The following is a 26,235-nucleotide window of genomic DNA, read 5'->3' as shown; positions in this document are numbered from 1 at the left end:
ACCTTACTAACATCATAAATATACGACATTACATGTACTCACCAGTTCTTTGAGAACATCGATCAAGACTTCTACATTCCATGTGTGTGCCTGTGCTCCATCACTTTTATCTTTTCCATCACTCCAGATTCCACTGCCAGGAGCAGAGATACTCTGTAAGAGTAAAAAAGGAATTAAACAAAGCCAATTACTGCATGTGTTCAGCTCGGGTTGATGGGACAATCATACTGACTTAATAAAATAAAAAGGGCAGGACATTAATTCACTTTGTAAAATAGTTGATTGCCACACTTACCTGTAATGGAATTCCGTCTGTTAATCCTGAATGAGTTCGAGCCATCATTCCTAAAACCCTTGCAACCTGGGCAGCTGTGACCTCCCGAACACCAAACTGCATGATTATATTGCGACATTCTTCAATACTGAAACAAAAATTTAACTTCAGAAAAATAGCACCCTCAACACCAAGGTTAAGAAAAACTCATATGAGTTTTTGAGTGAAATCACTAGTTTTACTAACATAGAGTAATACACTTCATTTCTTCTTACTTTCACACAGCAAGTTTGTAAAAACTGCCCAGTTAAGAAAAAAGTTTAAAATACTAATGAAAGAAGGAAATATGAATTAAGAGTAGTATCTTTCAAAAAGAAACAAAATTATCCTCCTCAATCTTTGATATAAATCAAGTTATTCTTTAAAATATTGATATTCAATCAAGGGTTATTCTGATATGTACAAAGCCTTGAATATGTACTTTTTTTCACTTTGCATCAACAGAAGTTTTATGCCAGGCACATACATACACATAAGAAATACACTTTCAAATGTAAGTTGAAATGTCATTTACATGAGTTTTAAAAATATTAAATGTTACACTTAAAGTCAAACTAAAGCACATAAGTGCCCTTAATAATATATTCTCAGAAGAAACATTAATAATCCACTGTTTACCAGTCTTAAGTGCTACCATGAGGGTAAGCAATTTCCTGATGCCCCTGGCAGGTGGGGAAAATATGTGAGAGGCAGGGTATGAAAGGCCAGAAAAGGAAGACTGTAAAAATCAAGGTACAGTAAGGAAACTGAGGGTAGGAGCAGGCAGGAGCAAATTGGGCATGCTGGATGGGACACAATCCCATAAACACTTGCTGCAATGCCCTTTCTCTCACAAAAGCTAAAAATGCCTAACATGCCAACTAAGCTAGGAACCCCTGATCCGTAAATGTGAGAAATTAGGGGGGATGGAGAAGTAGAAATTTAGCCACCAAAACGCTAATAGGTGGCAGCAAAACTAATATGTGCAAGATTGAATTTAGAAGCAAAATTCTTGAGAGGCAAAGATAACACATCAAGGAAATCATCAGGAACTTGCTTTAAAAAATGACACTGGACTTGTTGTTAAGAGTAAACAAAGGTTTAAAATGCCTTACTACCAACCTTGCACAAAAGCCATAGCCCACTTCTTGCATAAAATCAGCCAAAGAGCTCTCCATCATGGTTTTAGCTACCCCTCCAGAATCAGGCAGGATTCTGTCCATTAGAATGTCCCGTTTTTCAGGGTATAAAAGTGGTGCAAGCACCACGGGACAGCGTTCCTGGGGAAAATCTGAAAAAGGAAGAAGATAATTATAACTGCTCTATTGATTAAAAACGAACTGTCCTCTTTCACTCTTTAAAAGTCCCTTAAACCCGAGTCTTTTGCAAGTTCATACTCAGAGTTTATTCAGTTTTTTCCAACCCAGCTAGCCCAATCCAAACTGTGGCTTCAACACCAATGCTAAAATTTGAATGTTCCTTTGTCATATATAATGGTCATGAGTATATTTTCAGTTCTTTTAGACCCCATTATCTATTGATCAAGTCACACCCTATCAGTCCAGTTCAGTTGCTCAGTCATGTCCAACTCTTTGCTACCCCATGAATCACAGCATGCCAGGCCTCCCTGTCCATCACCAACTCCCAGAGTTCACCCAAACCCATGTCCATTGAGTTGGTGATGCCAGCCAACCATCTCATCCTCTATCATCCCCTTCTCCTCCTGCCCTCAATCCTTCCCAGCATCACAGTCTTCTCAAATGAGTCAGCTCTTCCCATCAGGTAGCCAAAGTATTGGAGTTTCAGCTTCAGCATCAGTCCTTCCAATGAACACTCAGGACTGATTTCCTTTAGGAAGGACTGGTTGGATCTCCTTGCAGTCCAAGGGACTCTCAAGGGTCTTCTCCAACACCACAGTTCAAAAACATCAATTCTTCAGTGCTCAGCTTTCTTTATAGTCCAACTCTCACATCTACACATGACCACTGGAAAAATGACAGCCTTGGCTAGACAGACCTTTGTGGACAAAGTAATGTCTCTGCTTTTCAATATGCTGTCTAGGTTGGTCATAACTTTCCTTTCAAGGAGTAAACATCTTTTAATGTCATGGCTGCAATCACCATCTGCAGTGATTTTGGAGCCCCCAAAAATAAAGTCAGCGACTGTTTCCCCATCTATTTGCCATGAAGTGATGGGACCGGATGCCATGATCTTAGTTTTCTGAATGTTGAGCTTTAAGCCAACTTTTTCACTCCCCTCTTTCACTTTCATCGAGAGGCTCTTTAGTTCTTCACTTTCTGCCATAAGGGTGGTGTCATCTGCATATCTGAGGATATTGATATTTCTCCCAGCAATCTTAATTCCAGCCTGTGCTTCCTCCAGCCCAGTGGTTCTCATGATGTACTCTGCATATAAGTTAAATAAGCAGGGTGCCAATATACAGCCTTGACGTACTCCTTTTCCTATCTGGAACCAGTCTCTTGTTCCTGTATATCACTATATAAGTTCTATATATATATATCCTCTATATATCACTATATATCACTCTAAATATCCTATATATCACTCTAAAATGTCACACAGAGCTAACTATCAATTCCCATGCAAGGAAGACATCAGAAACAATTGGTTCATCCATGTCTCTTCATTTCACTGACAAGTGGAAAACTTCCTATTACTGAGAAAGTTAATGCAGTTTAAAAGTAAATTATATAAATGTTAAGAACACGGTAACAAAAGTGAAAATGGATAGTGGCTAGTCCACTATAAGATTTGTTTTAAAGATTATCTCTAAAAGAAGGATCAGAGGAAGGAAGATGGCAACAATAGAACCAGGAGTTATCTTAGCACAACAATGCCAAGAAACAAAGAGGTAAAGTGGGTATATCAAAAGTGATCAATTTTTTCAACCAAAAAGAACATGCCACAATACCGTAGTCTCTGTCTCCCATAAAAGGGAAAAAATCTGATCACATGGAAATACACCAAGTCCAAACTGAGATGGCGTGCTCTTTACTTTATACTGTTGCTATAACGAGGCTTTGATCACTTTTGTATTTTAAATTATAAAATACTCTCTTCCTTCTGAAAGATTACCAACTTAACAGAAAGGTAAATCACTTGTCTTCATCTGTATTCTAAAATCCTTTTGCCATGTGTGTTCATCCAAAGAAACCATCTTTTGTATCATCTTTTATAGGCTACAGACAGTCTTTTTACCTCTGCGCAGCGTCTTAAGAAAAGCGTCTATCTGTTCCTGTCCAACTCCAAAGGCTCCCTTCTGCCCAAAGAGGAGATGGGACAGGAGGAGGTGTAGGACCTCTATTGCTATATCTTGGAAGCCACCTTCCTGATTTCCACTGACGTCTGCGTCAATGTAAGAACGCAGAAGATCTGGAAGCTTCTGTTTGATAAACTGGGCAGCTAGAAGGTAAGGAAACAAACAAACAAAAAAATAAGCTATTTTTGCACCACAACAGGTCAGAAGTCACATACCATCAAAATGTAGATAGATGACCATCGTTTTCATTTACCAACTCACCCTTTACCCTCTATGTTTTCACAGCTCTAGCTGGCAGACATAAAATAAAAGACCAAATTGCCAAGGGCTTGGTGAGGGGGTAGAGAATTTTTGGATGGGTACAGGGCTTCAGTTTTTCAGAACAAAGAAGTTCCAGACATCCATTACACAACAATGTGAACACAGTTAACCCTACTGAATTATACATGTGAAAATGGTTATGAAGGCAAATTTTACTGTGTGTTTACTATATACACACACATAAAGGAGACCAAACAAAAATAATCTTACTCTCTAAACTATGGAAGTTCAAGATTCAGAAATCCACAGATTTTAAAGACTCTAACCTCACTACAGGATCTCACTACAGGAAAGAACTTACCAAAACCTCTGAGATCAGTGCTGGAAGAATTCAAGAGGGCAAGGCCAAAAATTACCTGAAATAAGAAGGGTCAGATTGACCAAAAAGTACAAATAGTTGTTTTATTTCTAATTCTGCCTATCTCTTTTCTTAAATCACTTACCTCTTGTACTTTGCTTAACTTGAGAACTTTACTCAGCTGGGCAAATAAGTGGGGTGCAGGCTTTAAACTCTGAAACAAACCAAACTTTATTTTAAAATAGGAACATACAATTTTCAGAAAACCTATAAAAGCATCTGTTCACCCAATTATGGTGCTGCATAGGAGTGATTAATCTGTAGTGAGGCTACGAACAGTTGTGGAACTGTGTTCTGACAAGATTAAGCCTTCATATGACCTGGTTTTATTAAGATTCTAATTACTATCAAACTACTTTGACTTTGTTAGAAAGCTATAAAAACCACCAAAGTACTTGAAGTTTTTTAATTAAAATATAAGATCAAGGATTAAGGCTTTTTTACAACATCTTAGGACTACTAAAAAGAAAAGGAATACCAACCTTCTGATAGTGCAATGGATTATCAATGGCATAGGACAGCGTCGAGATAAAATTTGGCTTCGTAATCAGTGACGCACACTCCTGAATCAGAAACTGAGTCTTTAAAAATAAAAAATAAAATTTCATTAGCACTCAGTCATCTTCTTGAACAAACAGAAGCAGCACTGCTCAGAACATTAAAGGGTAACCTGATACTGTATACTGTATATCAAAATCAGCTCTTTAAAAATCCCACTGAAACTACCAAAGTCCATCAACAAGAAGTTTTAACCAAAACCTCTGCAGGAGAACGTCCACTGACAAGGTAACCATAATATCATGTAATATCATGACAAACTGCTCCCAGGTTGAGAATCAAGCTATAGAACTCAATCTAGGACAAGAGATCTTCTTTCTGCCTGACTTACTTGTCAAGCAGGACTGCCCTACAGTCCCGCTTCCTTCAGGCAGGTCTCATTCCCAGTTCTCTAAGCCTGAATTGTGTAGCTATAATGGTCTGCAGCCAGGCAAGAGAAGAGAAGGACAAGAAAAGAAGTCCCTCTATCTTGAAGCCATTCAGCTAAGATTATTTCTGGATCCTATTTGTATGTGTGATCTGCTATGCAACTATGCCCAAAATGCAACTCAGGGAACAATCGGATCTAAGTGAATAGATACTGTGTAAGCCCCAAATACCTGATGAAAATCTTTGCCACTGCTTTTACCATCGCCACTGAAATCCACATGCGAAAATAGGCAGCGTAATAAATGCCTGTCTGCCTCAGGACCGTGCCGATTCACAATCTAAAAAGACCAAAAATACGAGTTTGTAGTCAAAACTGAGTGGTTTGTTTTTTTTTTTTTAATTCACCTCTAGGACAACATCCCAAATTACGTAACTGTTCATTCTGGAATAAGAGCTCTAGGAGTTGAGATGGAGGTGCCAATGTTTTGTGATTAAATATTTTTTAAGTGCTTCCTACAGGCACTAGCAGGAAAGAGAGAAAAAGAAAAACCATCAGGAATTAGCCCCACCCAATTGTGTGCTCTGAATCCCCTCTACACCAAAAACATCAAACAGCACAAATGACACACTGAGGCTGTAAGGCAACGATTTTTTGATGAACTGCACTCGCGGGAGCCTCACTTTTTCTGTCCATTGTTGTTTTTACCCTAAAGAGTATAACCTGAAATCTAACACAGCTGCAACTTTTATAATAATAGCCCTCAGGGAAAAGCCCTAAAGGAACTGATCTGATTATTAGTACTGGCCCTGAGCTTCTGGCTGTTGCTCAAACTTACCAATGCTATTCCCTCTAACAAAAAACTCCAGATATCTACAAATGGTTTGTATTCTCACTTCTTTAGGTTTCTGCTCTAAAGTCACTTCATCAGTGAGAGGTTTCCTAACTACCCTCCCTAAAATAGCAATATGACCTGCCATCATCACCCCTGACCCGGCTTTACTTCTCTCCATGGTACTTACCATCACCAGGTAATTTTCTATTTTCTACGTCTCACTAGACTATAAGTGAGTACTGGGAATTTATATAGCTGTGTTCATGTCATATCTAGTCAAGAAAAGAGCTTAGCACAATGTATATGTAGAGTAATCATCTGTCTATTAAAGAGCACATTAACAGACTCCATGAGCCAAAAGATTTGTTCTGGGTTTTTAGTGTATTATCTGTATGAATGCTTTGGATTACACTTTATTAAAAAAAAAAAAAAGGGCACCTATTCAACACAGTTTAACATATTGAAAAGAACATGAAAAATTTTTGCGGGAAACATAAAAGATTACTTTTAACAAAAAGACATTAATTTAAGGACAAAATTGTCAAACTCCTAAGTAAAAGATGGTGAAACTAAGACTACTTTTTTTCCTATTCTAGCCTCTCATATTAAAAAAAAAAAACAAAAACCTTCAGCGACTTCCTTGGTCATCCAGTGGTTTAAGCATCTGCCTATCAATGCAGGGGACACAAGCTCAATGCCTGGTCCAAGAAGATGCCACATGCCATGGAGCCACTGACACCATGCGCCACAGCCACTGAAGCCTGTGCACCTCGACCTTGGGCCCCACAGCAGAAGCCGCCACAACGGCGGCCAGCACACTGCAACCAGACTTTCCACGCAGCAGCAAAGGCTCAGGGAAGGAAGGGGAAAATTGTTTTTTTTAATTTAAAATAGGGTCAAAGGACTTGGAAGCCAGTAAGAACATGCTTTCACTGGCCAAAGAGGATAATGTACCAATATCAATAATACTTTCAATGGATTCAAACACATCAAATATGTTAAAAAATACACAGATTTCTAATTTTAAAAAATCATTCATTGGTCTTATTTGGAGGCTAGGAAATAAGGCATTTTGAAAACTGGCAAACAGAATCAAGCCCTTCCTCTATATAAATCATACTTCAGGCAACCAGACAATTACAGGTGGTAAGGGGAAGTTTCCATTCACAGAACTATTTCAACTAATAAAAAATGCTAACAATTAGAATGTTACCACTTTGCAATCCTCAACAGTCAATGAATCCAGTCAATGAACAAAGTCTAACAAAAATCACAAAAATAGAGACGACTAGACATTATGACCCTCCTAATTAAATAAAGTACACACTGCCACCCATAAAATTGTCCTAAGGGAGGGAAAAACCGTAATCTGATTAAGCTCCCAAATTTAATTATCAATTTACAGGAAAGTAAAGAACATGTAAAATACTACCCTGGGAATGTAATCAGCAATATTCAGACAGTGGGTAACTACAGGACAATCTGATTTCTTTAACAGAATAACTGCAAGGGGAAAAAAAAAAAGGGAAGGATAAACCATAGACTTTAAAAGAGATTTAATAAAAATGCAACAAACTATGGAGGAGTGGTCCTGACTCAAGTCAACAGTTTTTGCATTTTTTTTAAATGAGGCAAACTGAAAAAATGTTAATGTTAACTGGATATTTGATGCTTAAGAACTATTCTGCTAGGGGGAAGGGTTTGGAGGAGGATTGGGAATTTGAGAGTAGCAGGTGCAAACTATTGTACAGAATGGATAAACACATCCTACTGAATAAACATCCTATTCTATAACAGAGAATTATATTCAGTATCCTGTAATAAAACAATAATGGAAAAGAATACAAAAAGTAATACACATAACTGAATCACTTTGCTGTACACCAGAAACGAACCAACACTGTAAATCTACTCTACTAACATTAAAAAAAAAAAAAGACTTACTGAGCTTTTTTTTTTTTTTTTAACCGAGCTTTTTAAAAAAGATGTGATAATGGTATTGAGGTTAGGTTTATGGTGAGACATGAATGAAATTATGCCTGGGATCTGCTTTAAAACAACTGAAGAGAATGGGTTAGATGAAACAAGACTGGTTACAAAACCAGTCTGGTTTCAAATGAAACCAGATGACAGATTCATGGGAGTTCTATTATATCTACTCATGTGTGATTGAGATCATCTTTAACAAAACCTTAATAAACTTTAATTTTATTACTACACTTTATAAATGAAATAATTGAAATTTTACTAAAACTTTAAAAATTATATTGAGACTATCATTTAAAGAACAGTATAAAATGTTTTTATAATAAAAATACTTTTAATGCAAACCAAAAATTACTCGAGTATTAAAAAGCTAAGTAGGAAAACCAGGCTTGATTTTATTTTTCTATATTTTACTTACATAGTACCTTTTAAAATATTTACTAATTTGTTTGTTTATTTGGCAGCACCGAGTTTTAGCAGCAGCATGAGGGATCTTCGCTCTTTAGTTGTGGCATGTTGGAGCTAGTTCCCTGACCAGGAATCGAACCAGGGCCCCCTGCGTTGGGAGTGTGGAGTCTTAGCCAATGGACCACCAGGAAAGTCCTCATATTTTCTTTAATAATGACAACAAATATTTTCAAAGAAAATAACAACTATAGGAGTTACTCTCTAACGAACATAATAAATCCCTGACTAAGGGGGCAAATTAAATTCTCAAGTTGCTTTTTCACCTATAGCATAGTAATACTAGCTAGCTAATTCACATTTATGTTTTCATACATCTAAAGAAAATCTGATAAATATTCCTTCTTTCTACTTGTCAGCAGAAGAAAGAACAAAAGGAACACAATTCCAGTCAACCCATTTAAGCCACAACAAGTGAAAAGCGTTAGTCACTCGGTTGTGTCCGACTCTTTGTGACCCCATGGACTGTAGCCCACCAGGCTCTTCAGTTCATGGAACTGTCTATGCAAGAATACTGGAGTGGGTAATTATTCCCTTCTCCAGGGCATCTTCTCAACCCAGGGACTGAACAAGGGTCTCCTGCATTGCAGGCAGGTTCCTTATTGTCTGAGCCATGGGGGAAGCCCCTAAATATTCATAAAAATAAATACTAGGCAGCTAAGAACTGCAGTAAGCCTTTACCTATCACCAAAGGAAATCCAGAGTCAAGAACTAGAACCCTGCTCCCATCCCAGTTCTAAATTTCTTACCATTCTCAAAGTAAAAGAGAGGGGGCTATCTGCAAAGGTACCAGTGAGGCCACACTTGTCTAAAGAAAATCTGTACACACTGAAACCCTCAGCCCAAGGCTAAAACCAAACATTCTAACATCGACGTTCAAAATTAACTACTAAATAATTTGTTCCTTCTTTCATTCTATTCAAATGCACCTGAACACTAAAGGTTAGATATAGGAGAGAGACTAAAGGACAGTCCCACACCTTGAGGTCTTTGGAGTAGAGAAGACGATCAAACCAATTATAATATACTACTAAGTTGACCACATAGAGCCTTGCTGGGGGAAACCCGGGCAGCACCACCGTATTTCCCACTTCAATGTAAAGCTGTAGGTGCCCCTGCAATCGGCTCCTTCTGTGTTCGTCTAAGCTGCAATCATGTCACCCAAGAGCACATGTCTTCCTGACGCAGCCCTCAAACAACAACAACACAGATATAAAGGCCAAGCCATCTGGGCCCCCCAGGGGACCACTGTGATATCCGTTCCAGTTCTCCCTGTGGAGCTGGCCAAGATTTTTACTGAGTTTCCACCACAGTTCTGAATTACCACATGACCCAGCAATTCCATTCTTTGGTATATACTCTCAAAATTTAAAATAAACATCCACCCAAAAATTGTAAATGAATGTTGATAGCCATAATATTCACAACAGCCAAAAACTGGAACCAAACCTAAATATCCAGATGCATGCTTCAACATGAATTAACCTTGAAAACTTATGCTAGTGAAAGAAGGCAGAAACAAAATGCCTCATATGGTACGATCCATTTGTATGAAATGTTCAGAAAGGCAAACCCATGGAGGCACAACGCAGGTTGGCGGTTGCCAGTGGCTGGAGGGAGGGCGAAATGGAAAGCAACGGCTAATGGATTCAGGTGTTTCCTCTTGGGGTGATAGGAACATTCTTGAGTTAGATGGCGAGAGCCGAACAACTTTATGAATATACTGAAAACTAGCAAATTTTACATTTTAAAAGGATCAGTTTTATAGTTTGTGAAATATCTCTCACCTTTTTTAAGGCAGAAAAGAAAACAGAACCGACTAAAATGAAACAGACCAGATTTCCTAAGTTTTATAGGAAAATCAAAATCTGTGAATCCTAGAATTTTGAAAAAAGGAATGAAGTAAAATCTCTTCTGTATATTAAGCTGAAATCACTAGAAATAAGGGGCAAAGTTATTTTTCATGCAGCATACCCACATAAATTTCCAGTTTTCTTCACTGTATACTCATTCCTTTAATGATGCTTGTTTTCTGACTAGTTTACTTACATGCTGTATTTCCTGCTGGCTGGCTCGGTAGTTTTTCTTGGTTAAATTGTCCACCAGGTAGCTGATTTGAGACAAGGCCAGCGAGAGCGAGTCAAGATTCATTGCTGGTTGGGGCGGAAGCAGGCGGCCGAGCCCGGCGCAAAATCACCATTATTCCCCTTTAGTCACCTCAGAGGCAGGCTAACGCTTTCTCTGGAATCAGCCTGTGTCTGCTGTCCGTACAGTGTCTTCAGTTCTTTTTTACCAGGAGCCTTACTCTGTTCTGAAACATGGCACCTGTTTAGAATAAAGAAATTATTAATTAGCTAAATTTTTATTAGGATTAAAAAAGGTTAAATAACCATCTCTCCATCTTAAGACCTGAAATACCACTAAGGACCTTTTAAAAAATTATGATGTCTCAACCATTACTGATAAAAAGATGCCAAATTTGAAAAATCAGGTAGGGGCAGTATAAAAAGGAAATATATCCATCCTCTTCAATAAAGATTGTATTTTTAGCAAGATGTCCTATAACATGAGGCTTCTCTTTTAACAATTTCAATGATAATTTACACTACATCCTTTAGAAGCCACAAGAAAGTATTATCCTAAAATTAGGGCTTGTGGAAAGAAACATTCATCTGACATTCTCAATCCCTCTTCCCACACTATCTACAACTTATTTACAAGATTCCATTTATTCACCTTACTACTTATGTATTGCTTCAGAATCAGACAGTAGTTTGGTTTTAAACCTGTTTTTAGGATATATGTTTCAGTATTTGAACAGCTGACTTGAAAGTAAATTAAAGGCCCCAGAACCCAAATTCCTTCCTGCACTGTTCAAACTTTTCAGTAACAGAATTTAGGAAGGAAAGCTCAAAGCAGCAATATAGTTAAAATGACAGGATGCTTATCATTTTATTAATTCCAACCACCTGCTGAATCAGGAACTATTCTATATCACAACACACATAGGACTATTCCGTATCACAACCCAACACACACACACACCCCCCCACACACCCACCCACCCAAGTTTTTAAGAATTCACCAAGCACCACTGCTGACACAAGAATCTTTGAATTCAAGGAGCTGAGCTTATCCACAGCTTCATAATCAGAAATCTGCTCATAACTTCATTACCACCAGAACTTACTATGTAAGGTAAAGGAAATTCATGAAGATTAAAAACCCCCTTGGTAAGGGCATTTAAACCTTTAATAACTTCTTAACAATGTAGAAAAACTACCCTGCTTTGTTCTGTTTTGTTTATACAAAGCAAAGATTCTACCTATGCTATTCTCCTCTACATCTTCCCGGAAAAAAAAAAAAAAACCCAGTAAGAGAATCTTGGGGATGTGGCAAGGCATTTTTGTTTATTCTAAAGTAATACCATATAAGAAGACAAAGATAAACTGATGATATCTATCCATTATATGTAACTAACATGCTTGCTATAAATTCTTAGAGCAAGTTGTTTCCTTCATATTATGATGATGGCGTATTTCACCAAGATTGTTAACATTATTAACTCATACAACCTTTTCTGAAACTCAAATTGGCAATATTGTAAGGTGATTTTTGCATTACTCCGGAAACTATAATTTCACCATTAAGACTGTATCTTTTGATGTATATTACCTCAAGAACTCAAAGGAAATAGATTTTTAGTGAAATACTGTGTATCACAGCAAATAGAAAGTACAGCAAAAAGTAACTGCTTAAATATGAAGAAATACAAGAAGAAATAAATTATGGTATATTGAAACAAGGCAGCTGTTAAACAGAAATGAGTGTTTTTCCTCCATAGCTTAAGACAAAAAAAGGGACATGGATGGGAATTCCCTGGCAGGCCAGTGGTAAGAACTCTCACTGCCGAGGCCCAGGTTCCATCCCAGGTCAGGAAACTAAGACCCTGGAGGTGGGGGTGAGGACATGAAATTTTTGTTGAGTAAGTATTTAATAGCTACCTCTGAGTAAGAACGTAAAGTGTGGAAGACTATATATTTAGTTTCTAACATTGTTTTCTCACAAGTATATATTTTATTTTCCACCTTTCTTTTTCAAAGAAATGTTTAAAGAAAAGTGGGGGGAAATCCATCAGAATGGTTGGTAAGTTTAGAATAAGTAGATTACCTGAGATTTTGGTAAAATATCAGCCAAAGAAACTAGAGGAAAAATGAACAGAGCTACACATATATACCACTGGTTGTCTGAAGAATCTTCACATCTAAGCTAAACCAGGCAGCTTATATACAAGTCATTTCCAGAAAAAAAAATGTCCAAGAAACCATTCAGTACCCTCTCAAATTCAAAATACTCCAAGTCAGAAAATCCTTGGCTAAGATGCCTTCAGATAACATTATCATCAAAACTGTGTGAATAAAAGGGGTCAAAACAAGACATCTTTATTAAAAATCTAAAATGCTCATTTTGGGGGATTTCTCTGGCAATTCAGTGGTTAGGACCTATCACTTTCTTGCTGGGGGAAATCCACCACTGCATGGTCCCAGGGTCAATCCCTGGTCAGGGAACTAAAGGTCTTGCAAGCTGCGCAGTACAGCCAAATAATAACAGTAAAATAAAATGCTTGTTTTCAGTGGCAAGTATAAGTCAAAGTATTTTTAATTTTTATAAGTTGTGTTCAGTTAAAACTGTATTATTCAAGGTCTTTCCTGGTGGTCTAGTGGTTAAGAATCTGCCTCCCAACGCAGGGAACACACGTTCAATCCCTGGTCAGAGAACTAAGATCCCACAGGCCATGGGGCAACTAAGCTCTCGAGCCACAACTAGAGCACGCGAACTCGGCAACTACCAAGACCTCACACTCTGGAGCTGTGCTCGGCAACAAGAGAACCCCCTAGGCTGCAACGAAAACCCAGTGGAGTCAAAATAACCCCAAAATTTGTATTATTCAAAGTATATTATTCACATGAACAGTAGTTACCTTACACTATATTGTTGTTTAGTTGCTAAGTCGTGTCCAAATCTTTTTGCAACCCCATGGACTGGAGCCCACCCAGATCCATGGGATTTCCCAGTCAAGACTATTGGAGCAGGTTGCCATTTCCTACTCCAGACGATCTTCCCAATCCAGGGATCGAACCAGCGTCTCTCTGCATCTCCTGTTTTGGCAGGTGGATTCTTTACCCCTAGCGCCACTTGGGAAGCAGGTTTACCTGTGGTACAGCACAAATCCAGGAAAGCAAGCGTTGACTGACCTTCCAAGAAAATGAATTCCTGCTTACTTTGGCACTTCAAGCTATATCTTCTCTTCTGACATGAGCTCCGTAACAAGGGTTACAACTTTTTCGCATTACTATCTAAAGACTACGAAGGAGGGAGTTCCCTGGCGGTTCAGGGGTTAGGACTTAAGTGTTTTCACTGCCGGAGGCCAGGGTTCAATTCCTGGGTTCAATCCTTGGTCCAAGAACTAAGATCCCAAAGCTGCAAGGCGTGGCCAAAAAAAAAAAAAAACTGCTAAGGATAAAAATACTAGTGTAACACACGTTTCAACAAGTCAATCTTCACTGCACAAGCAAGTTAATGCATTAAACTAATGCCTAATTGAGCCCTCACTTTAATGAGATCTATTAGTAGAGTGACAACATCATTTATTAACCAAACAAGGATGATTCTGAAAATAAAGGGGTACCATTAACAATTTACATTAAGACAACAGGTATAAACTAGGACATGTGATCACCTTAGCCATCCAGAAGCCCTAGACAAACTGATCGGTCTCTCCAAGACACACTTTTGTTTATGTGTTTCTAAAATGCCATGTCACTGATCTCTTCCTTAGTCTCCTTTACCAGCCCTTCCTCTTCTGACTTCACAGTATTGGAATCTTTGGACTTCTCTACATTCACTTTCTTGATATACTTCAGTCTTACAGTGTTAAAAACTATATATAGCAATAACTTCTATAAATTCTATCTCCAACCCAAATTTCTCTCATTTCTAGAACTGTATTATTTAATTTCCTAACGACACCTCAACTACAACGTGTTTGAAAATGAGCCCCTGAGATTTCCCTGGCAGTGCAGTGGTTAAGATCCGTGCTTCCAGTGAAGGGGCATGGGCTCGATCCCTGTACCTGTTTTCCCTATCTCAGTTGATACCAACTCCAGTAGTTACTCAGGCCAAATTCTTAGATTTCCCATTCACCGTAATCAGTCAAAAAATTCTTTTGGCTCTACTTATAAAATATATGCAGAATCCATTAATTTCTCACCACAGCTATAACCAAGAATCATCATCTCTCACTGGAATTACTATATTAACCTCCTAACTAGTCTCCCTGTTTCCACCCTTGCTCCACACCAGTCTATTCTCAACACAACAAAAAAGACTTTCCAAATATAAAACACTCAGGTCATCCTGTGCTCAAAACCCTCCAATGACTCAGAAAGGAAGCCTGAGCCCTTACAATGGCCTATGAATAAACACAGCTTGAGGGAACCTAGCCACTGGTACTGTTCTAGCCTTCTTCTTCACTCCCCTCTGCTCAGTTCCCTTGAGCTACAATGGCCCCCTTGCTGCTTCTCCAGCACTCTTCCCTTAGATTCCCCTGCCTGGAACCATCTTCTTCCAGATGCCAGTATGGCTAACTACTTCAAGTCTATACAAATGTCACCTTCTCAGTGAGTATCACCCTGTCAAAATTGCAATCCTCCCCCCACCAGTCTTTTTTTTCCACATTATATCACCAAACATGGGTAACATATTTGCCTATCTCTTCATATGAAAGGTCCATGAAAGCAGTGATCTTAATTGTTTACTGTTCATCCACTTATTACAAGTACTACATGACCCATACAAGGAGTTCACTGCATATCTGAAAAACTATAAACTGAAGCTTAGGATTTTGCACTTATATTCCGACTCTACCAAAAGGTATGACAACCCACTGAAATTTTCCTAGTCAGAAGTACAATCACATGAGAGTAAATAATAGATAATTTTTAATTTAACTGCCTCAGTAGCTGCACTATCAAGTTGTTAAGACCCTTCCAATTAACCTTTAGCATCATAATGTGTATATAAATTGGGTCACAATGTCTTTATAGGCCATCTTTATTGAGACAAATAAGTGCAAAACAATAAAGTGTCTTTCAACAGCTTTCCAACAAAATGTTTAGATGTTAAACTATTTCAAGATCACTAAATCTGAGATTCTAAAATACTCCTCAGCTATATGAGATCTGTGGTCCAGGAGCATTTCATGTGCATGCATACGCAGTGCCTAGCTTTGGTCTCCATATATATCAGGGACTCAAATTGCTAAATAATTACTAACTTCAGGGACTTCTCCGGTGATACAGTGGCTAAGACTGCACACTCCCAACGCAGGGGGCCCAGGTTCAATCCTTGGTCAGGGAACTAGATCCCATATGCCGCAATTAACAGTTTGCAGGCCACAAGTAAGAATTTGAATGTTGCAACTAAAAAGGATCCCAAATGTCACAACTAGAAGATTCCACATGCTGCAACAAAGACTGTAGATCCCACATGTTGCCAACTAAGACTGGGTACAGCCAAATAAACAGCAAATTAATTTTTTAAAAATCTACCAAGGATAAAAGAAATCTACCATGGATACGGCTATGTAAAGATTAAAACGGCAACTTTGGAAGACAAAGATTGTTTAAGTGTATTCTTGGTATTTTTCCTAATATTAAAGATATTAGAAACAATATATGTATATATTACATATGTATATATACTGCTCAAAGTATACATGTATATTGTCTCTAGTATCTTTTATACACACACACACACACACATATAGCAGTAAAAGGATTATCTACATACATACAATGGAATCCCACCCAACATGTGAAATAGATATTTAAAATGTAGTTTTGCTATAAACATCCACTACACAGTGCAGAATGAAGAAAAGTTTCTAAAATGGTATGTAGAAGTCCAACTTATAAAAAATTATTTCACATTTTAACTGAAAAACACTATACAATATTACAAATTGTTTCCTGAACATCCAATCTAAGGAATACCAGGCAGTTGTGGTTTAGTTAATCCTTTAAGTGTTAAGATAAAAGAATATTCATGACACTGAGTGAGAAGCTGCAGTACTCTGAATAGCATGATGCCATCGCATAAACACACCTATGTTTACATGTGCAGAGAAAACAAGCTAAAGATTAACAGAGATTACAGAGAGGCTTTCATTTAAAATTCCATTTTTAAAAAATCCACAAGAAATCTATACACTTCACACATGTAACATAACATATACACAATATTATTCACTGCAATATTTATCACAGCAAAGAAATGGCCATGAGTTGGTGACTGGAGAATAAACATCTCGGATAATGTACAAAGTATACTACTCTAAGTTTAAAGCTTTAATTCCTATAAATGCTACTTTTTATTTTGTATATATGCACACATAAACACAGTTGCTTTTTTTTTTTTTTTTTTGCAAAAATACATGGAAAGATCAGCCATTAACTAATAAAAAGCTACTTAAGCTGGAGTGGGTGAGAAGTGGGTAGTAGACACAGGAATCAGAACAAAATTCACTGATTATACCTTTTATATGATTTTGACTTTTGAACCATTATTTACATGTTTGATATTTAATAAGAAAAAAACTAACACAAAGAATAAATGAACCTGAGTATCAAGCTGATAATAAAGAACACAGTAAAAACAAATATTTCAACTAACACAGTATCCTGAACATCCTTGATATAGAGTGGGATATATTTTTAAGGACAGAAAGAAATCAAAGAAATCTGACTCAACAGGTTTACAGTTAGCAGTAATACTTTATTGCAATTTTAAGCTACATTTATGTATTACTGGATACAGCAAATAAATGAATAGGAATCCAGAATGAGTACAGATCAATGTAGTAAAGATCAAAGTTTGGTTTGACAGAAAACACCAAAATTCTAAAAGCAATTATCCTTCAATTAAAAAATAAATTTTTTAAAAAGATAAAAGCTTAAAAAACCTGAAATATTTTATTTGAAATGTAAGTATCAACAGGAACTCATTTGAAAAGTTTCTGGGACTTCTATGGTGGCCTAGTGGTTGAAGACTCCATTCTCCCAGCAAAGGGGGCCCAAGGTTCAACCCTTGGCCAGGAAACTAAGTCCCACAGGCTGCAAACTAAAACCTACTGCCACTAGGTCTTAACTAAGACCCACATGCCACTAAGACCTAGTGCAGCCAAATAAATAAAAATTTCCCGAGTCTAATAAAATATATTAGATTGTACAATGCAAACTACAAGACTTTGTTGAAAGCAAGCATCAGAAAAACAATAGTAATAAACACAGGAAGGAAAGTGTTACTTAATACTGTTAAAATGTCCATGCAACCCAAAGCCATCAATAAATTCAACACAGTATCAAAATTCCAATGGCCTTTTCATAGGAAAAAAAAAAAAATTCTAAAATTTGTATGTAACCCAAAGGATCCTGAATAGCCAAGGCAATCATAAAAAAGAACAAAATCAGGCCACAACAAAGTCAAAAGCTTCAGTATAACAAAAAAAAATAAATAAATAAAATGAAAAGACAACCTATAGAATGGAGAAAATATCTGCAAACCATGTATCAAGAGGTTAATATCCAAAGTTTATAAAGAACTCATACAATTCAGTAAGAAAAACAAATATGACTTAAAAAAAATATTTAGGCTGTGGGAGTTATTTGTTGCAGCATCTGAAATCTAGTTTCCCAGGCTGAACTCCCACCCCTGCACCGGGAGCTGAGTCTCAGCCACTGGACCACCAGGTTAAGTGCCAAATCTGATTTTAAAACAAGCAGAGGAGCTAAGTGGGACAAAGACGACACCAAAACAGCTAGCCAACAGTCAGAGTGCGAAGCATCGCTAATCCTTGGGGGAAATGCAAATCAAAACCAGGGCATCACCTCACATCTGTAAGGATGGCTATCAACAGGAAGACAAGGGTTAGCAAGGATGTGGAGAAAAGAGAAGCCCTGTATACTGCTGGTGGAATTATAAACTTGTTCAGCCACTATGGAGAACAATGTAGAGGTTCCTCAAGATATTAAAAATAAAACGACCATACAATCCAACAATTCCACTTGCATATACATCCAAAATAATGAAAACAGGTTATTTAAAGAGATATTTGTATCCTGTGTTTACTGCAGCATTATTCACAATAGTCAATATGGAAATAACTAAGTTTCTTGTCAACAGACAAACATGAAGATGTAGTACATACAGTGGATCCTTGAAAGACACAGGCTTGAACTGAGTGGGTCCACCAAACAAAGGTTTCACAAAGGTTTTTACACTAAGTATGTACTATGGCACTATATGATCTGTGGCTGGATGCCAAACTGCACATACTGAACCAACTACAAAGTTATAGGTGGGAATTCATGCCCCTAATTCCATAATCATTCAAGGGTCAACTCTATATACAATGGAATTCTCTTTAGCCATGAGGGGGAAAAATATCCTGCCATTTGTCACAATGTGGTTGGGTCTGAGAACATTATGCTAAATGAGATAAGTCAAAGACTATGACTTCCCTTCTATGTGGAATCTTTAAAAAAAAAACCAAAAACTACCATCAAACTTATACAGAGAACTGATAACTGACTGATGGTTGCCAGAGGTGTATGCATTAAGTATGTGAAGGTGGTCAAAAGGTACAAGCTTCCAGTTACAAAGTTTAAGTCCTGGGGATATAATATACAACATGCTGACTATAGTGATTAATAGAATAAATCTGAAAAGTCAGGAAAAAAGGAAAAACAGCTTTAACAACTATATGTAATAATAAACATTTAGATTTGTGATCATTTTTAAATATTTGCAAATTTCAAATCATTTTGATGTATGCCTGAAATGATTATGTTGAGTATAACTCAATAAAAAATAAGTTAAAATGTTAAAAAAACCAAACTTGAAAAAACATAGTGGAATGGTGGTTACCAGGGGGTGAGGGAATGTATGTTTAAAAGGTACATACTTGCAACTAGCAAATAAGTCCAAGGGATCTAATACACAGTACAGTGATTATGGACAACAAAACTGTATAATAAACATTAAACTTATTAAGATAGTAATTGTTCTCACCATAAGAAGAAATAATTATATGATGTTGACAGATGTATTAGCTAACATTACAAAGGCAATCATATTACATTATAAATGTAACAAACCAGTATGTTATACACCTTAAACTTACAATGTTATATATCAATTCTGTCTCAATTTCTAAAAAGCCCTAGAAACAATGATACCCCAGAAGCAATGAGCTCATCTAAATTCTGGATCTTGGTTTCTAAATACTAAGAAGAATCAAGATTCCTTGGAGATATGACTAATTCCAGGATTTTTAAACAAGGAAGACGCAAGGTGAGTTTGGATCATCCTGTGACAAAAATGGGAAACACTCAGAAGTTTCAGGCAGATAATGTCAGAAAGACACAAGAGCCAATTAAAAGGACTGTTACTAATGCTAGGTCTATTTGAGCACCAGAAGGGACTTATGAACAATGCCTCTATAATTTACCCCAAATGCCACATCACTGAAATGCTTAAGGGAACAGAACATGGAACACACATTTCTGAATCCACACTGGTGATCAAATTTACTTTCGGCAGCCACAAATTTATGAATTCTAAGTCCTTCATGTGTGCAGATGAAAATAAAATCAGTTAAGCATTCTGACATAATTAGAAGATTAAATGAAAATATGTTATCTAACCTGTAATTGCAGTAAGCTACTATGTGTAAAAGTTCCTTCCAATAAATCATAGGGTAAAAAAAAAAATTACCTATGACTATAACACAGGGAATGAGAATTCCTGAATCCATGATTACACTTAAAGAGAAAGGATAAGATGTACCTCCTACAGAAAGGTGCTAACAAATTTTAAAAGTATAAAAGATTAAGTTACCATTTTGTAATACCCCTCTGCCCAGTATAAAAACTGATTCAGGCAAGAATCACCAAGAGCATAGGGCTTCCCAAGTGGCTCAGCGATAAAGCATTTGTCTGCAATGCAGGAAATTCGGGTTTGATTCCTGGGTCAGGAAAATCCCAGAGAAGGAAATGGCAACCCACTCCAGTCTTCTTACCCAGAAAATCCCATGGACAGAGTAGTCTGGCAGGCTATGCGGTCCATGGGGTCATTAAGAGTCAGACACAACTGAGCATGCACACAAACATGTGCCAAAAAGTCTTAATTTGTAGCAGATAAATGCTGAAACATTTGTGATCAAATACTTCAGTAAAAATATAGAAATGTAGAGAAAAGAAACATGGCAGAATGTTAACCTGAATCTAGGAAGATGTTACAGGGTTGTTCACTGTACTGTTCTTTTTTCTGTACATGTGAAAAGTTAGTTAAGTCGCTCAGTCGTGTCCAACTCTTTGCGATCCTGTGGACTGCAGCCCACCAGGTTCCTCCATCCATGGGATTCTCCAGGCAAGAATACTGGAGTGGGTTGCCATTTCCAAGAATTTTTCTTAACAAAACTGGGGATTACCTTCATAATTAAAAGTAGGAATTATTAGCACATGATGTTGAATTATTTTTAAAAATTCAAAATTTAAAGTCATTAAGACCAGTAACTACATGTAACAAAAGGATAAATGACCTTGAATAAGTGACTGAACATATATGCTTCCCCCTCCCCATTTGTAAAATTAGGCCTCAGCTATACTGTGTGTGTGTGTATCTGCAGTATTCAAAATTCCTGAATTCCTAGGGCTTCCCTGGTGGCTCAGTGGTAAAGAATTTGCCTGCCAATGATGCACGAGACATGGGTTCAATCCCTAATTCCGGGAGATCCCACCTGTCAAGGAACAATTAAGTCCATTTGCCACAACTATTGAGCCTGTACGCTCACTCTCTCCAGTAGCTCAGCTGTGTTCGACTCCTTGCGGACTACATGGACTGTAGCCCACCAGGTTCCTCTGACCATGGAATTTTCCAGGCAAGAATACTGGAGTGGGTTGCTATTTCTTCCTCCAGGGGATCTTCCCAACCCAGGGATGGAACCCCCATCTGTACTTGCAAGGGGATTCTTTACCACTGCACCACCTCTCAGCTACACCAAAGCTTTCCCAAAAGGGTTTATCTTTAAGGGGTAGAAGGTATAGCAGAGATAAGGATCTCCTAAGCACTCATGGGAACAACGGAAGGTGCCCATCACAAGCACAGTACATGATGCTCTTTCACCTCAACATCAGCTTTAACAGCTAACTGAAAAGTAAGCGACTGTCAATCTTTTCAGTGGAGCTGCCGGAGAGGTTTACATACCATACGCCAAGAAGGGCAGACAGGCAGACCAAGCTGTGACCGACTGGTCTCAGCGGTGATATGGTGAAGCTGAGTCGTTGGCTCCTGGCAGGAGCAACTGAAACCCTTTAATCTCTTGTCTTCTCTGTTCAGATGGCATCCAAGACAGCTGCAATGCTGCCATGCACACAAATTCTCAAATTCAAGCTACATCTTTACGTTTACATCGTTGTTTTTAATGTTGGGCTCAAAATACATTCACATTTTTCTCAAAGTCAGTACTAAATAAAAAGGACAAGCCTTTATCTTTAAGCACTTTAACTTAAAATTTTTGAATGTCTTGGAAAAAAATGCTCTGAATGTATCACATATTTATGCAAATGAAACTTCTTGCTGATGATGATTGTCAGTAATTTGGAGATTATTAAAGTATGTGTAGGTCTTTCAAGCATAAAACCAACATAAATCTTACTAGAGAAACAAGATCAAGTTCATTAAACTTTGAAAATATTTTTAATTGGAAAGTTTCACTATTATTATTCCTTATTTTATCAGGATTATACAAAATGTCAAATGATTCTTTTGCAGTTTACTCCATTATACTACACCATAAGAATCATCTTCTAGAGATGGTCTTCCTATTAATTCACTGTTGAGCCTACTACCCATATACCATGTGCATACTTTAGATGCTACAGAAAACACAAAAATAAACACTGATCTCAAGGGGCTTAACAGAATACAGAATTTACTGCAACGCTTGCAACAAGGCAATTGTATGTAAGGAGTGGGAGGGGGGAAAAAAGCAGTATTTAAAATGTTGATTCCTGGGGCTTCCCTGGTGGCTCAGTGGTAAAGAATCTGCCTGCCAATGCAGAAGACATGGGTTCAATCCCTGATTCAGAAAGATCCCACATGTCGAGAAACAAATCAGTCCATCTGCCACAGCTATTGAGCCTGTGCTCTAGAGCCCGGGAGCTGCAACACTGAGCCCACGTGCCACAACAGAAGCCCACACACCCCAGAGCCTACGCTCCACACAAGAGAAGCCACCACAATGAGAAGACTGCACACCACAACTAGAGAGTAGCCTGCACATCAAAGTAGACCCAGCACAGCCAAAAATAAATAAAATTCTTTTTTAAAAATTCCTGGGAATTCCCGGGCAGTCCAGTGGTTAGGACTCCAAGATTTCACTGCTGCGGGCCCAGGTTCAGTCCCTCATCAGGGAACTAAGATTGTGCAAGCTGCATGGCAGGGCCAAAAGTGAGGACTCCTAAGCATCACCTTACACCAAGAGTCAAAATCTTTGGGGAAAGAGAACAGAATACTGCATACAAAACCACAGATTTTACAAATAGCTCTGGGATTAGTTTAAGAAAAGTATAACTTGACACACTCTGTTGTTTTAACATAAGGGAAGTCCCTCCCACTGATTCCTTTTTTGGCTACACCAGAGACATCTCTGTAAAGATAACTTGGTTATTCACAGCAGAGGCCAGCAACCTTCATAGTATCATCTAACTTGCTTGCTCTAGGTTTAAATATGGTATCAATAGGTACTTTGAGTTCAGTTAAGTCGCTCAGTCGTGTCCGACTCTTTGGGACCCCATGAATCGCAGCACACAAGGCCTTCCTGTCCATCACCAACTCCCGGAGTTTACTCAAACTCATGTCCACCGAGTCGGTAATGCCATCCAGCCCCATCTCATCCTCTGTCGCCCCCTTCTCCTCCTGCCCCCAATCCTTCCCAGCATCAGGGTCTTTTCCAACGAGTCAACTCTTCGCATGAGGTGGTCAAAGTATTGGAGCTTCAGCATCAGTCCTTCCAATGAACACCCAGGACTGATCTCCTTTAGGATGGACTGGTTGGATCTCCTTGGAATCCAAGGGACTCTCAAGAGTCTTCTCCAACACCACAGTTCAAGAGCATCAATTTTTCGGCACTCAGCTTTCTTCACAGTCCAACTCTCACATCCATATATGACCACTGGAAAAACCATAGCCTTGACTAGACGGGCTTTTGTTGGCAAAGTAATATCTCTGCTTTTTAATATGCTATCTAGGTTGGTCGCCAGAGGTCAGGGGTGGCGGCCGAGGGGAGCAACCCCCCGTCCAAGGAGCAGTGGCTGTGCGGTTGCAAGAGGGCCGAGAGGAGCTACTCCACATTCAAGGTCAGGAGGGGCGGTCATGAGGAGATACCCCTCATCCAAAGTAAGGAGAAGCTGCTGTGCCTTGCTGGAGCAGCCGTGAAGAGATACCCCACTTCCAAGGTAAGAGAAACTCAAGTAAGAGGGTAGGTGTTGTGAGGGGGCATCAGAGGGCAGGCACACTGAAACCATAATCACAGAAAACTAGCCAATCTGATCACAGGACCACAGTCTTGTCTAACTCAATGAAACTAAGCCATGCCGTGTGGGGCCACCCAAGACGGTCAGGTCATGGTGGAGAGGTCTAACAGAATGTGGTCCACTGGAGAAGGGAATGGCAAACCACTTCAGTATTCTTGCCTTGATATCCCCATGAACAGTATGAAAAGGCAAAATGATAGGATACTGAAAGAGGAACTCCCCAGGTCGGTAGGTGCCCAATATGCTACTGGAGATCAGTGGAGAAGTAACTCCAGAAAGAATCAATGGATGGAGTCAAAGCAAAAACAATATCCAGTTGTGGATGTGACTGGTGATAGAAGCAAGGTCCGATACTGTAAAGAGCAATATTGCATAGGAACCTGGAATGTTAGGTCCATGAATCAAAGCACATTGGAAGTGGTCAAACAAGAGATGACAAGAGTGAATACCGACATTCTAGGAATCAGCGAACTAAAATGGACTGGAATGGGTGACTTTAACTCAGATGACCATTATATCTACTACTGTGGGCACGAATCCCTCAGAAGAAATGGAGTAGCCATCATGGTACTTTGAGAAGCCGCCCGCAAAAAAGCCAAATAGACTAGGCCCAAGGCTATCAGGTTTATTGAACCCCCAATTTCCACTATTAAAAACACACAGAATTCTTAGGTATACTCTATTAATATCAAAGTCTGACCTTGAAAATTCTTCTCTTACTTTTTTTTTTAGGCTCTGCCTGTGATAGGCTTTTTTTAATCGGAGGATAACTGCTTTACAATATTGTGTTAGTTTCTGCCATAAATCAACATTAATCAGTCATAGATACATATATGTCCCCTCCCTCTTGAACTCCCATCCCACCCCTCCAGGTTGTCACAGAACACCAGTTAGCATCATTCGGCAAATTCCCACTGGCTATTTACATATGGTAGCTAACTCATTAGAAAAGACCCTGATGCTGAGAAAGACTGAAGGCAGGAGGAGAAGGGGACGACAGAGGACAAGATGGTTGGATGGCATCACCAACTCAATGGACATGAGTTTGAGCAGGCTCCAGATGATGGACAGGGAGGCCTGGAAAGCAGCAGTCCATGGGGTGGCCAACAGTCAGACAGCACTGAACAGCAAAGGTCTGTTTCATGTTACTCTTTGAATTGTCCCTCCCTCTCCCTCCCTGACTGTGTCTACAAGTCTGTTATCCTAGCCAAGTCTTTAAAAGTAGCATTCTGACTAAAAGAGGCTGAGTTGAGCCTTCTTTTCTCATTCCTTTCCTTCAATTATGAAAATGTTCTCCAACGCACAGTTCAATATGGCAGCTACGAACATGCGGCTACTGAAATGTGACTAGGGACAAAAAGGCTGATTTTCTAAAATTTTACTTAATTTTAACTCATCTTAGTACAAAATTAGGGACTTCCCTGGCAGTCCACCCGTTAAAATTCTACACTTCAAATGCAGGGGGCTCACGTTCGATCCCTGGTTGGGAAACTAAGTTCCCCTGTGCTGCACACAGCCGTATGGGGGTGATGCCACCATCCTGGACAAAGCTGTAAAGTCCTATGGCCCATATAAATCAGGGTAAGTATCTACTCTAGCATCCAGAAGCAACCAATACTAATTTTCCCAGATGTCCCACTTTTCACTTTGGTTTCCTTAAGAGAGCTCACTTCATGACCAACTAAACCCTTATTGTTCTCGTTCAGTTGCTAAGTTGAGTCCAACTCTTTTCGATCCCATGCACTGTAGCCTGCCAGGCTCTTCTGTGCAATGGATTTTCCCGGCAAGAATACTGGAGTTGCCATTTCCTTCTGTAGGGGAGCTTCCCGATCCAGGGATCAAACCCGCCCTAACTTAAAATATATATCCTGATTTAATATTTCTCCAGTAGGCAGGGACTCTAGGTTTACTGTGTACAGCTCCAAGTCATTCATCCAAAATGTTGGCTCACTTATTAAAATTCTAGTTATAATTACTGTGTACCTAATAGGATAACTTATAGAAGCATAATCACAACAAATACTTTAATATCAGAATTATTCTAAGCATTTTACCTACAGCTGACCCTTAAACAAGGGTTTGAATTGAGAGGGTCC

General features: G+C 38.6%; 1 protein-coding gene across 6 annotated transcripts in view; it reads right to left on the bottom strand.

Annotated features, from left to right (window-relative positions):
- The window catches only part of CNOT1 (CCR4-NOT transcription complex subunit 1), an 82,734-nt gene that overhangs the window by 45,254 nt on the left and 11,245 nt on the right, over positions 1-26,235 (bottom strand). For all 6 annotated transcript variants that reach the window (XM_043437835.1, XM_043437838.1, XM_043437837.1 and 3 more), the window contains exons 2-10: positions 10,533-10,808; positions 5,430-5,537; positions 4,755-4,853; positions 4,358-4,426; positions 4,216-4,270; positions 3,533-3,736; positions 1,436-1,604; positions 296-422; positions 43-153 (exon numbers count right to left, since the gene is read on the bottom strand). In XM_043437835.1, the coding sequence (XP_043293770.1) occupies positions 43-153; positions 296-422; positions 1,436-1,604; positions 3,533-3,736; positions 4,216-4,270; positions 4,358-4,426; positions 4,755-4,853; positions 5,430-5,537; positions 10,533-10,634 (1,044 nt within the window). In that variant the 5' untranslated portion in view covers positions 10,635-10,808. The remainder of the gene's footprint in view (positions 1-42; positions 154-295; positions 423-1,435; positions 1,605-3,532; positions 3,737-4,215; positions 4,271-4,357; positions 4,427-4,754; positions 4,854-5,429; positions 5,538-10,532; positions 10,809-26,235) is intronic.

The sequence above is a fragment of the Cervus canadensis genome, chromosome 18 (assembly GCF_019320065.1).
Source record: "Cervus canadensis isolate Bull #8, Minnesota chromosome 18, ASM1932006v1, whole genome shotgun sequence".
NCBI lineage: Eukaryota > Metazoa > Chordata > Mammalia > Artiodactyla > Cervidae > Cervus > Cervus canadensis.
The sequence above is the reverse complement of the archived record's forward strand: the minus strand, read 5'-3'. Positions and strand labels throughout refer to the sequence as shown.